This window comes from Microchirus variegatus (assembly GCF_963457635.1).
Source record: "Microchirus variegatus genome assembly, chromosome: 21".
NCBI lineage: Eukaryota > Metazoa > Chordata > Actinopteri > Pleuronectiformes > Soleidae > Microchirus > Microchirus variegatus.
In genome coordinates this window covers 20,436,666-20,447,881 of record NC_139822.1, presented here as the reverse complement: position 1 = coordinate 20,447,881, position 11,216 = coordinate 20,436,666, and the positions used below count along the sequence as shown (strand labels likewise).

The window sequence follows — 11,216 nt, the reverse complement described above, 5'->3', positions numbered from 1 at the left end:
GGCATATTGATGTTACTCAGCTCTTCTTCAACAAACCTCTGAGTCTCTGACTTCACTGCAAACAAACAACAGGGGGCGCTCAGGAACCTGGATCAGGTCTGTGCTGGATCAGGTCTGTACTGGATCAGGTCTGTACTGGATCAGGTCTGTGTGCTGGATCAGGTCTGTACGGGATCAGGTCTGTACTGGATCAGGTCTGTGTGCTGGATCAGGTCTGTGTACTGGATTAGGTCTGTACTGGATCAGGTCTGTGTGCTGGATCAGGTCTGTGTGCTGGATCAGGTCTGTGTACTGGATTAGGTCTGTACTGGATCAGGTCTGTGTGCTGGATCAGGTCTGTGTACTGGATCAGGTCTGTGTACTGGATTAGGTCTGTACTGGATCAGGTCTGTGTGCTGGATCAGGTCTGTGTACTGGATCAGGTCTGTGTACTGGATCAGGTCTGTACTGGATCAGGTCTGTGTACTGGATCAGGTCTGTGTACTGGATCAGGTCTGTGTACTGGATCAGGTCTCTGTACTGGATCAGGTCTGTACTGGATCAGGTCTCTGTACTCACACATGTCCAGTCCTTTGTCAGTGATCCGGATCTTACAGCCTGCAGGTCCAGCAGGTCCAGCAGGTCCAGCAGCAGCAAACATGGAGGACAGTGAGGAGACGAGGAGGACGAGCAGGAGACGGGAGGACGACTTTGACGGAGACATGACGACCTGGAGGACACAAGAGACACAAGAGACATGTTAATATTTACACAGGAAACTGAGTGTCCACAGACTGTCCATCTGTCCATCTGTCCACAGACTGTCCATCTGTCCTCTAAAGTGTCCTCTGATGTAAACAGAGAATTTAGGTCACAGCTGAACTCAGTGTTCAACATGAACTGAAGTAACCTTTGTTTCTCTCTCACACACACACACACACACACACACAGACACACACACACAGACACACAGACACACACACACACACACACACACAGACAGACAGACAGACAGAAACACACACACACAGACAGAAACACACACACACAGACACACACACACACACAGACAGACAGACAGAAACACACACACACACACACACACACAGACAGACAGAAACACACAAGCACACACACACACACACACACACTCACACACACACACACACTCACACACACACACACAGAAACACACACACCCACACACACACACCCACACACACACTCACACACACACACTCTCCTACCCTTTCATTAACATACCTCAGTGTGACCTCTGACCTCTGCTGCTGTTTCAGAACCACATTAAAGAAGGAGGTGTGTTCTGTGGGCGGAGCTTAACACACACCCATCATCAGTGAGAGACATGTCCACGATGAAGGAGACAGTTTTGAAGACATGTCCACGATGAAGGAGACAGTTTTGAAGACATGTCCACGATGAAGGAGACAGTTTTGAAGACATGTCCACGATGAAGGAGACAGTTTTGAAGACATGTCCATGATGAAGGAGACAGTTTTGAAGACATGTCCATGATGAAGGAGACAGTTTTGAAGACATGTCCACGATGAAGGAGACAGTTTTGAAGACATGTCCACGATGAAGGAGACAGTTTTGAAGACATGTCCACGATGAAGGAGACAGTTTTGAAGACATGTCCACGATGAAGGAGACAGTTTTGAAGACATGTCCACGATGAAGGAGACAGTTTTGAAGACATGTCCACGATGAAGGAGACAGTTTTGAAGACATGTCCATGATGAAGGAGACAGTTTTGAAGACATGCCCACGATGAAGGAGACAGTTTTGAAGACATGTCCACGATGAAGGAGACAGTTTTGAAGACATGTCCACGATGAAGGAGACAGTTTTGAAGACATGTCCACGATGAAGGAGACAGTTTTGAAGACATGTCCACGATCATAAGCTCATGTTAGGACCTACAGTTTAAGAAGTATTACGTACTTGTCCTTTAAGTCACAGATCAGCAGCAGCTCAGTCCTGGTCTGGTCTGGTCCTGATCCTAATCCTGGTCTGGTCTGGTCTGGTCTGGTCCTGGTCCTGGTCCTGGTCTGGTCCTGATCCTGGTCTGGTCTGGTCTGGTCCTGATCCTGGTCTGGTCTGGTCTGGTCCTGTAGTTGATGAATTCTGTTCCTCTCTCTCTCTCTGACTCCTCCCCCATTCCCTCCTCTGCACTCCTCACTGTGTGTGTGTGTGTGTGTGTGTGTGTGTGTGTCTGTGTTGTCTTTATTCTGTGTTTTCTGGTTCTTGTGCCTTTGTGAGGACCACTCCTGGTCTCTCTTCTGCCTTGTGTGTGGTTTCATGACGTCACTGTGACGTCAGTGTGGTTTTCCAGGAAAAACTTAATCTTCTAGGAAGTCCTGATATGTCCTTGTGTGTGTGTGTGTGTGTGTGTATGTGTGCGCGCGCTCTATCAGCGAGTGTGTGTGTGTGTGTGTGTGTGTCAGGAGCAACACACACACTCGCTACACGCACACAAACACACACGCTCACACACAGATTATTATTATTATTATCGTTATAATAATAATAATAACAATAATACTCTTTATTGTTACCGTTTTATTATTTTTAAATACAATTTTTTGTCTTAATTAAAATGGTATGAATTTAAAAACAACACGTGAACTGTGACCCGGAAACAAACGACACTTACTTCCTGTTTCCGTCAACACGTGTGTGTCTGTGTGAGAGAGGGCGCGCGCACACTGCCCGTGTAAACGAGGTTAAAAACGAATTCAAACCCGTGTTAAAGTCCTAGTTCTGGTCCTGGTCCGCCATGTTGGAAGAACTGGGATTAGTCGGAACCATTCGGGACGAGGACCAGAGTCCGGAAGAACCCGACAGCGAGTCCGAGCACGAGGTGAGCGCGTGACACAAACAAACACACAACACATGAATGAGGAGATGAACTGTTAATAATGTGTGTGTTATCGTTGTCATGGAGACTAACATTCAGAAACCAACATGTATGACGTCATCTGGAGCTGTGACGCGGGTCACGAACCGGGTCACGAACCGGGTCACGAACCGGGTCACGAACCGGGTCACGAACCGGGTCACGAACCGGGTCACGAACCGGGTCACGAACCGGGTCTTGTTGCTGCAGTCACCTCTGTTACCCACTGCTCCACCGTGTGTTTAAATATATTTGATATTTTTTGATAACGTGATGAAACCACACATTATCATTCACTGCAGGAACACAACAACACAACAACACTAACAACACAACAACATTAACAACAGGAAAAACACAAACAACCAGCAACAACACAAACAACAACAACAAGTGAAACCGTCCTCTCTTTCTGTCTCTCTGTGTGTGTGTGTGTGTGTGTGTGTGTGTGTGTGTGTGTCTCTCTCTCTCTGTGTATGTGTGTGTCTCTCTCTCTCTCTGTGTGTGTTTGTGTCTCTCTCTCTCTGTGTGTGTGTGTGTGTGTCTCTCTCTCTCTGTGTGTGTGTGTGTGTGTGTGTGTCAGGAAGCACCGATTGTCCTGAAGAAGAAGAAGCTGAAGTCTTCTTCAGTGACTCTGAGGTCGAGAGACTTCAACAGTGACTTTGTGTTTGGAGAGAGAGACTGTCTTCAGCGTGATGATGATTGGGTGATGGCCGACGTCATCAAACAGCTGAAAAACAAGGTGTGTGCGGTCAGGTGAGTAGCTCCGCCCCCTCGCCGTCATCCTCTCAGGCTCTAATGAAGTGTTGTGTGTTGTTGTGTTTTTTCAGAGAAGTGCGACAACTCTGGACCAGAAAATAGACAAAATTAGGAAGAGGAGAAAAGCTGAGGTAAGTGCTGGACATCTACTTCCTGTGTGGTCGGGGGCTACTTCCTGTGTGGCCGGGGGCTACTTCCTGTGTGGCCGGGGGCTACTTCCTGTGGTGAGCTGGCATTTGTTTTGCTCCACAGGAGAAGTTGCCTCAGACTGATGTTAGTGACGGTTCTGCAGAGAAGAACCAGGAGGACGATGAAGAACATGTGAAGATCACTGAAGATGAGGAGGATGAAGATGATGAGGATGAGGATGAAGATGAGGAGGATGAGTTTGACACAAGTGATGAAGAGATTCTCACTAAATCAGGTCAGTGAAACTGATGATTGTCATTTAAAGGGGAATTCTGTGTATCTCCGAGTTATCACCGAGTTATCTCAGTTACCTCTGAGTTATTCTAGAGTTATCACCGAGTTACCTCTGAGTTATAATAAATAAATGGAGGATTGTTGTTGTTTGAGTGTGGACTTCAGAGGACAAACTATTAAAGGAAAGAATGTCTTTGTCCTCTTAGACGTCCTGAGAGAGAAGGAGCGACGAGGGAAGAAGAGGAAGTCTGGAGAGGAGGTGATGATGGGACATGTCTTCACTGGTTGATGTGTCTGGTTACCACGGTAACACGTGTCTGTGTTAATGCGTGTCTCCGAGTTACCGCGGTAACGCGTGTGTCTCTGTTCAGGCCATACAGTCGTTCTCTGAAGACGCGTCTCAGTATGATGATCAGCTGACCTTTGACAACATGAACCTGTCCAGACCAATCCTGAAGGTAAACGTCCTGGTCCTCACTAACCTCTGTCCTCACTAACCTCTGTCCTAACTAACCTCTGTCCTAACTAACCTCTGTCCTCACTAACCTCTGTCCTCACTAACCTCTGTCCTCACTAACCTCTGTCCTAACTAACCTCTGTCCTAACTAACCTCTGTCCTCACTAACCTCTGTCCTCACTAACCTCTGTCCTCACTAACCTCTGTCCTCACTAACCTCTGTCCTCACTAACCTCTGTCCTCACTAACCTCTGTCCTCACTAACCTCTGTCCTAACTAACCTCTGTCCTCACTAACCTCTGTCCTCACTAACCTCTGTCCTCACTAACCTCTGTCCTCACTAACCTCTGTCCTAACTAACCTCTGTCCTAACTAACCTCTGTCCTCACTAACCTCTGTCCTCACTAACCTCTGTCCTAACTAACCTCTGTCCTCACTAACCTCTGTCCTCACTAACCTCTGTCCTCACTAACCTCTGTCCTCACTAACCTCTGTCCTAACTAACCTCTGTCCTAACTAACCTCTGTCCTAACTAACCTCTGTCCTCACTAACCTCTGTCCTCACTAACCTCTGTCCTAACTAACCTCTGTCCTCACTAACCTCTGTCCTCACTAACCTCTGTCCTAACTAACCTCTGTCCTAACTAACCTCTGTCCTCACTAACCTCTGTCCTCACTAACCTCTGTCCTCACTAACCTCTGTCCTCACTAACCTCTGTCCTCACTAACCTCTGTCCTCACTAACCTCTGTCCTCACTAACCTCTGTCCTCACTAACCTCTGTCCTAACTAACCTCTGTCCTAACTAACCTCTGTCCTCACTAACCTCTGTCCTAACTAACCTCTGTCCTCACTAACCTCTGTCCTAACTAACCTCTGTCCTCACTAACCTCTGTCCTAACTAACCTCTGTCCTCACTAACCTCTGTCCTAACTAACCTCTGTCCTCACTAACCTCTGTCCTAACTAACCTCTGTCCTCACTAACCTCTGTCCTAACTAACCTCTGTCCTCACTAACCTCTGTCCTCACTAACCTCTGTCCTCACTAACCTCTGTCCTAACTAACCTCTGTCCTAACTAACCTCTGTCCTAACTAACCTCTGTCCTCACTAACCTCTGTCCTCACTAACCTCTGTCCTCACTAACCTCTGTCCTCACTAACCTCTGTCCTCACTAACCTCTGTCCTCACTAACCTCTGTCCTCACTAACCTCTGTGCTCACTAACCTCTGTCCTAACTAACCTCTGTCCTCACTAACCTCTGTCCTCACTAACCTCTGTCCTCACTAACCTCTGTCCTCACTAACCTCTGTCCTAACTAACCTCTGTCCTCACTAACCTCTGTCCTAACTAAGTCCAGGTCTGAACTTAACTAATCACAGGGTTAGAGTTTAATCCTTTGACAGTTGTATAAAGAACCATTTATTCAGAGGGCAGTGGTGTTGACTTCCTGTTGTTCTCATTGTTGACTTCCTGTTGTTCTCGTTGTTGACTTCCTGTTGTTCTCGTTGTTGACTTCCTGTTGTTCTCGTTGTTGACTTCCTGTTGTTCTCGTTGTTGACTTCCTGTCATGTGTCTACAGGCCATCACAGCTCTGGGCTTTAAGCAGCCCACTCCCATCCAGAAGGCCTGTGTTCCGATCGGCCTGCTGGGCAGAGACCTGTGTGCCTGTGCTGCTACTGGGACAGGTAAACCAGGTTCTAGTGGGACCAGGGCCTGGTCCAGGTCCAGGTCCAGGTCCAGGTCCTGGTCCAGGTCCTGGTGCCGGGACCGTATAAACTAACATTAGATTTTTTTCTCTCTTCTCAGGGAAGACGGCGGCCTTCATGCTTCCAGTGTTGGAGCGCTTGGTTTATAAACCCAGGATGTCCCAGGTGACCCGGGTCTTGGTTCTGGTTCCCACCAGAGAACTGGGGATCCAGGTTCACTCTGTGGCTCGTCAGCTGGCCCAGTTCACCTCCATCACCACCTGTCTCACTGTTGGTATGAGACTTAGTGACGGACTTGTTTCCGTGGTGGACTTGGGTTCTTAGGTGACCTGCTTTGGTTTGTGTCCAGGTGGGCTGGACCTGAAGTCTCAGGAAGTAGCTTTGAGGGCGGGGCCAGATATCCTGATCGCTACACCTGGTCGACTGATCGATCACCTCCACAACACTCCGAGCTTCGAGCTCACGCACATCGAGATCCTGATTCTGGACGAGGCTGACAGGTAAGATTCAAGATTCAAGATGCTTTATTTATCCCGAGGGAAATTATTGTGCAACAATTGGGAGGTAAAAGTGTAGATGTACAAGAGTTAAAAGATACATAAAATAAAATAAAATAAAATAAAATAAAAATAAAACAAAAATAAAAGTAAAATAAACAAATAAGACAAATGCAACAAAGTGCCAAACAGAAGGAAAAACAGTAACTTACAACAGTAACTTAAATGCAACAATGCCACAAAAAAAAGAGTAAACACTGACCCCTGCAGGCAAGGAGGTGTAACAGGTGTGTCTGGCTGACCTCACCTGTGTGTCCTCACCTGTCTGGCTGACCTCACCTGTCTGTCTTACCTCACCTGTCTCTCTAACCTCACCTGTGTGTCCTCACCTGTCCCTCTGTCCTCACCTGTCTGTGTGTCCTCACCTGTCTGTCTGACCTCACCTGTGTGTCCTCACCTGTCTGTCTGACCTCACCTGTGTGTCCTCACCTGTCTCTCTGTCCTCACCTGTCTGTCCTCACCTGTCTGTCCTCCTCAGGATGCTGGATGAGTACTTTGAGGAGCAGATGAAGGAGATCATCAGGTTGTGCTCCTATAACAGACAGACCATGTTGTTCTCAGCCACCATGACAGACGAGGTACACACACACACACACACACACACACACACACACACACACACACACACTCAGCGTTGTTAGCCTTTATCTCCAGGATGTGTCATGTGACCTGTTTGTAAGCGTGTCATGTGACCTGTGTTTCCAGGTGAAGGACCTTGCCGCGGTCTCATTGAAGGAGCCGATCAGGATCTTTGTCAACAGCAACACTGACGTGGCTCCGTTCCTCAGACAAGAGTTTGTTAGAATCAGACAAAACAGAGAAGGAGACAGAGAGGCTGTGGTGGCAGGTGAGTAATCAGATTACTGAGAGTAATCAGACTACGCTGAGTAATGTGTATGTGGTTTGCTCTTATTGTGTTGTTGTGTTTCGTTGGTTGCTAGCTCTGCTAACGCGGACGTTCCAGGATCATGTGATGTTGTTCACTCAGACGAGGAAACAAGCGCACAGACTGCACATCCTGCTGGGTCTGATAGGACTGAAGGTCGGAGAACTGCACGGAGAACTGAGCCAGAACCAGAGACTGGAGAACCTCAGGTACAAAGAACCTCAGGTTCAGGTTCACAGAAGAACCTCAGGAATGTTCTGACCTCATTGTCTTTGTTCTTCAGACGTTTTAAAGACGAACAGATCGACGTCCTGGTGGCGACAGATGTTGCAGCGAGAGGTTTGGACATCGATGGAGTAAAAACGGTGAGTCATGTTTTTACTCTGGTTCTGATGGAGATGCTGTGGAGTCACCACAGTGTGACTGACCGTGGGTTCTGCTCTGGTTCTGATGATTCTGATGGTTCTGCTCAGGTGATCAACTTCACCATGCCGTCCACCGTCAAACATTACGTCCATCGAGTCGGACGCACAGCGAGGGCCGGTCGCTCCGGTCGCTCGGTGTCTCTGGTCGGAGAGTCGGAGAGGAGGATGTTGAAGGACGTGGTGAAGACCGCCAAGAACAGTGTGAAGGCTCGAGTCCTGCCGCCAGGTACGTACACCTGAGTCTGTCCTCTGTGGTCTGTCCTCTGTGGTCTGTCCTCTGTGGTCTGTCCTCTGTGGGTACTTCTGAGACTGGTTAGTCAGGGATCCTGGTCATCATCACTAGTTAACTGTAGGTTGACTTGCTTGAGTGAAATTGAAGATGTTTCAACTCTCATCTAAGAGGCTTCTTGAAGACATGTCCTCACTGTGTCTCACTGTGTCTCTGTCTCAATGTGTCTCACTGTGTCTCTGTCTCAATGTGTCTCACTGTGTCTCTGTCTCAATGTGTCTCACTGTGTCTCTGTCTCAATGTGTCTCACTGTGTCTCTGTCCTCACTCTAGATGTCGTCCTGAAGTTCCGAGATCTGATCGGTAAACTGGAGAAAGACGTTGATGCTGTGACGAAGCTGGAGAGAGAAGAAAGAGAACTGGCTGCTTCTGAGGCAAAGGTGGACAGACCTGAGGACACGAGACAGACCTGAGACGGACATGAGGACATGAGACAGACCTGAGGACACGAGACAGACCTGAGGACACGAGACAGACCTGAGGACACGAGACAGACCTGAGACGGACATGAGGACATGAGACAGACCTGAGACAGACCTGAGGACACGAGACAGACCTGAGACAGACCTGAGACGGACATGAGGACATGAGACAGACCTGAGGACATGAAATACTTGAGACTTGATAATAACCTGCCATCATAATCAGTGTCTTCTCACTTCCTGTCTTTAGTTGAATGTGGCTCAGAAGCGTCTGGATGGCTCCGCCTCTTCCTGTCAATCACAGAGAGAATGGTTTCAGACTCAACAGGAAAGAAAACAGAGTCGCAGTGAGTTTAGATTTATGTCTTCACAGAGTTTACTCACATTGTCTCTCATGTTGTCTCTGACGTTGTCTCTCATGTTGTCTCTCATGTTGTCTCTGACGTTGTCTCTCATGTTGTCTCTGACGTTGTCTCTCATGTTGTCTCTGACGTTGTCTCTGATGTTGTCTGTCACGTTGTCCCTCACGTTGTCTCTCACGTTGTCTCTGATGTTGTCCCTCACGTTGTCCCTCACATTGTCTCTCACGTTGTCTCTCACGTTGTCTCTGACGTTGTCTCTCACGTTGTCTCTCACGTTGTCTCTGATGTTGTCTCTGATGTTCTCTCTCACGTTGTCTCTCACGTTGTCTCTGACGTTGTCTCTGATGTTCTCTCTCACGTTGTCTCTCACGTTGTCTCTCACGTTGTCTCTGATGTTGTCTCTGATGTTGTCTGTCACATTGTCTCTCACGTTGTCTCTCAGTGTCCCACGCTCTTCAGGATTATGATCTGGCTCTCCGAGGGAAGAAGAAGAGAAAGAAGTTTGTGAAGGACAGCAAGAAGAAAGATATGACGGTAAAATCAATAATCACTGATTATTAATGATTAATTAACTCAAACAGATCAAATTAATCTGATCAAACTCATCGACTGTAGCTGCTTCACTCAAGTTCTCTGATCTCTCTGTCCTCTCTGATGTCCTCTGTGATGTCCTCTGTGATGTCCTCTGTGATGTCCTCTGTGATGTCCTCTCTGCTGTCTCTGATGTCCTCTGTGATGTCCTCAGAGTGATGAGCGAGCTCAGTTTGAGATCTTGAAGGCTCAGATGTTTGCTGAGCGGGCGGCCAAGAGAGAGAGACGTCCAAAGAGAGCGAGAGCGATGCCTGAGGACGAGATGCCGATCAAAGGTCCATCAATTATTGATTATCTTTATCTGTAAAGTCTGTAGAGTCCAGTTCTTAGAACAATCAAATCCATAAATCTGCATGTTTTTGACCGGAGGGTTATGTCGCCCCCTGTTGGTTAAACACGTTTTTGTGGACTTGACTTCAGTTTGTGATTTAAAACAGTGAATGACATCATGATTCAGGAATAAAAGTGAAAAAAATGTTTTATTCATGTGTGTGTGTGTGTGTGTGTGTGTGCGTGTGTGCGCAGCAGCCAATCAGAAAGCAGGAAAAGGAGGAAAGAAGTCGGCGTTTGACAAAGAGTTGACAAATACAAGCAAGAAGGCTCTGAAGAACTATAGAGGAGGGTGAGTCTGTCTGCACACCTGTCTCACCTCTGTCTGTCTGTCTGTCTGTCTGTCTGTCTGTGCACCTGTCTCACCTCTCTTTCTTGTCACAGGCCGTCCTTTGCTGACAGGAAGCGTCTTGGTTTGAACAGGAAGTCTCCTGGTGCTTCCAGGTGAGTCAAGATGGCCGACGCTCTGTCCTGGTGTTAAAATGGCTGACGCGCTGCTTTGGTGTTAAAATGGCCGACCTGCTGCTCTGGTGTTAAAATGGCCGACGCGCTGCTCTGGTGTTAAAATGGCCGACGCGCTGCTCTGGTGTTAAAATGGCTGACTCTCTGTTGTATTCTGTCAGGTTCAAGAAGAAGAAGTGAAGATGGTTGACTTGATCATCATCATCATCATCATCATCACAGTTGAACATTGTTTTTGTCTTTTATTCAAAGAACTTTGTAAAAATGAACCTAAATATTGTAACCAATGTTTTTTTCCTTGTAAAATTTAACATCATAAAGTTTGAACAAAATCACAAACATGTAAATGAAGCGTAACAGAAATAAAGAAGTTAAATGGATTTAGTTTCTTCTGTGATTTTCTCACTGTATGAAAAGTAATCTTATAACAATCATATACTTTTGTAAGTCTAAACTAAACTAAACCAGTGTAAATGAATTAAACCAGCGTGACCAAACTGAACCAACTAAACAAGAGAAACACTTTTTCATTGATTTCTTTGATATTCTATGTTTGTTTAAATGAATGTTTATGTTGTGAAGGAGGACACAAATTCAAGTGTGGCACAAAATGGCGCCGTGACCAATAACGATAGCATCTGATTGACT

General features: G+C 47.0%; 2 protein-coding genes across 3 annotated transcripts in view; one reads left to right on the top strand and one right to left on the bottom strand.

Annotated features, from left to right (window-relative positions):
- Window positions 1-2,037, bottom strand: part of pltp (phospholipid transfer protein) — a 7,404-nt gene extending 5,367 nt beyond the window's left edge. The window contains exons 1-3 of the mRNA XM_083907595.1: window positions 1,945-2,037; window positions 559-709; window positions 1-55 (exon numbers count right to left, since the gene is read on the bottom strand). The exon at window positions 1-55 is cut by the window's left edge and continues 45 nt beyond it. Coding sequence (XP_083763721.1) covers window positions 1-55; window positions 559-703 — 200 coding nt within the window. The 5' untranslated portion in view covers window positions 704-709; window positions 1,945-2,037. The remainder of the gene's footprint in view (window positions 56-558; window positions 710-1,944) is intronic.
- Window positions 2,038-2,667: 630 nt separating this feature from the next.
- On the top strand, window positions 2,668-10,930 carry ddx27 (DEAD (Asp-Glu-Ala-Asp) box polypeptide 27). 2 transcript variants are annotated; one of them, XM_083907592.1, is made up of 21 exons: window positions 2,668-2,863; window positions 3,483-3,641; window positions 3,730-3,789; window positions 3,911-4,082; window positions 4,288-4,340; window positions 4,453-4,539; window positions 6,119-6,224; window positions 6,346-6,519; window positions 6,595-6,745; window positions 7,281-7,380; window positions 7,508-7,649; window positions 7,744-7,897; window positions 7,972-8,053; window positions 8,162-8,339; window positions 8,675-8,781; window positions 9,074-9,170; window positions 9,628-9,719; window positions 9,931-10,051; window positions 10,305-10,398; window positions 10,491-10,550; window positions 10,730-10,930. In XM_083907592.1, exons 1-21 carry the CDS (start codon window positions 2,780-2,782, stop codon window positions 10,746-10,748), a joined length of 2,292 nt encoding a protein of 763 aa, XP_083763718.1. In that variant the 5' UTR covers window positions 2,668-2,779; the 3' UTR covers window positions 10,749-10,930. The 2 variants fall into 2 exon arrangements, with proteins under 2 accessions (XP_083763718.1, XP_083763717.1); XM_083907591.1 differs by having other exon boundaries at window positions 10,302-10,398.
- Window positions 10,931-11,216: the final 286 nt, after the last annotated feature.

Excerpts from the sequence above, each read along its gene's own strand:
- ddx27 (XM_083907591.1), top strand. The coding sequence starts at position 2,780 with ATGTTGGAAGAACTGGGATTAGTCGGAACCATTCGGGACGAGGACCAG. Across the intron at positions 6,520-6,594 it reads CACCACCTGTCTCACTGTTG|GTGGGCTGGACCTGAAGTCT; the intron begins GTATGAGACTTA and ends GTTTGTGTCCAG. Across the intron at positions 6,746-7,280 it reads ATTCTGGACGAGGCTGACAG|GATGCTGGATGAGTACTTTG; the intron begins GTAAGATTCAAG and ends TGTCCTCCTCAG.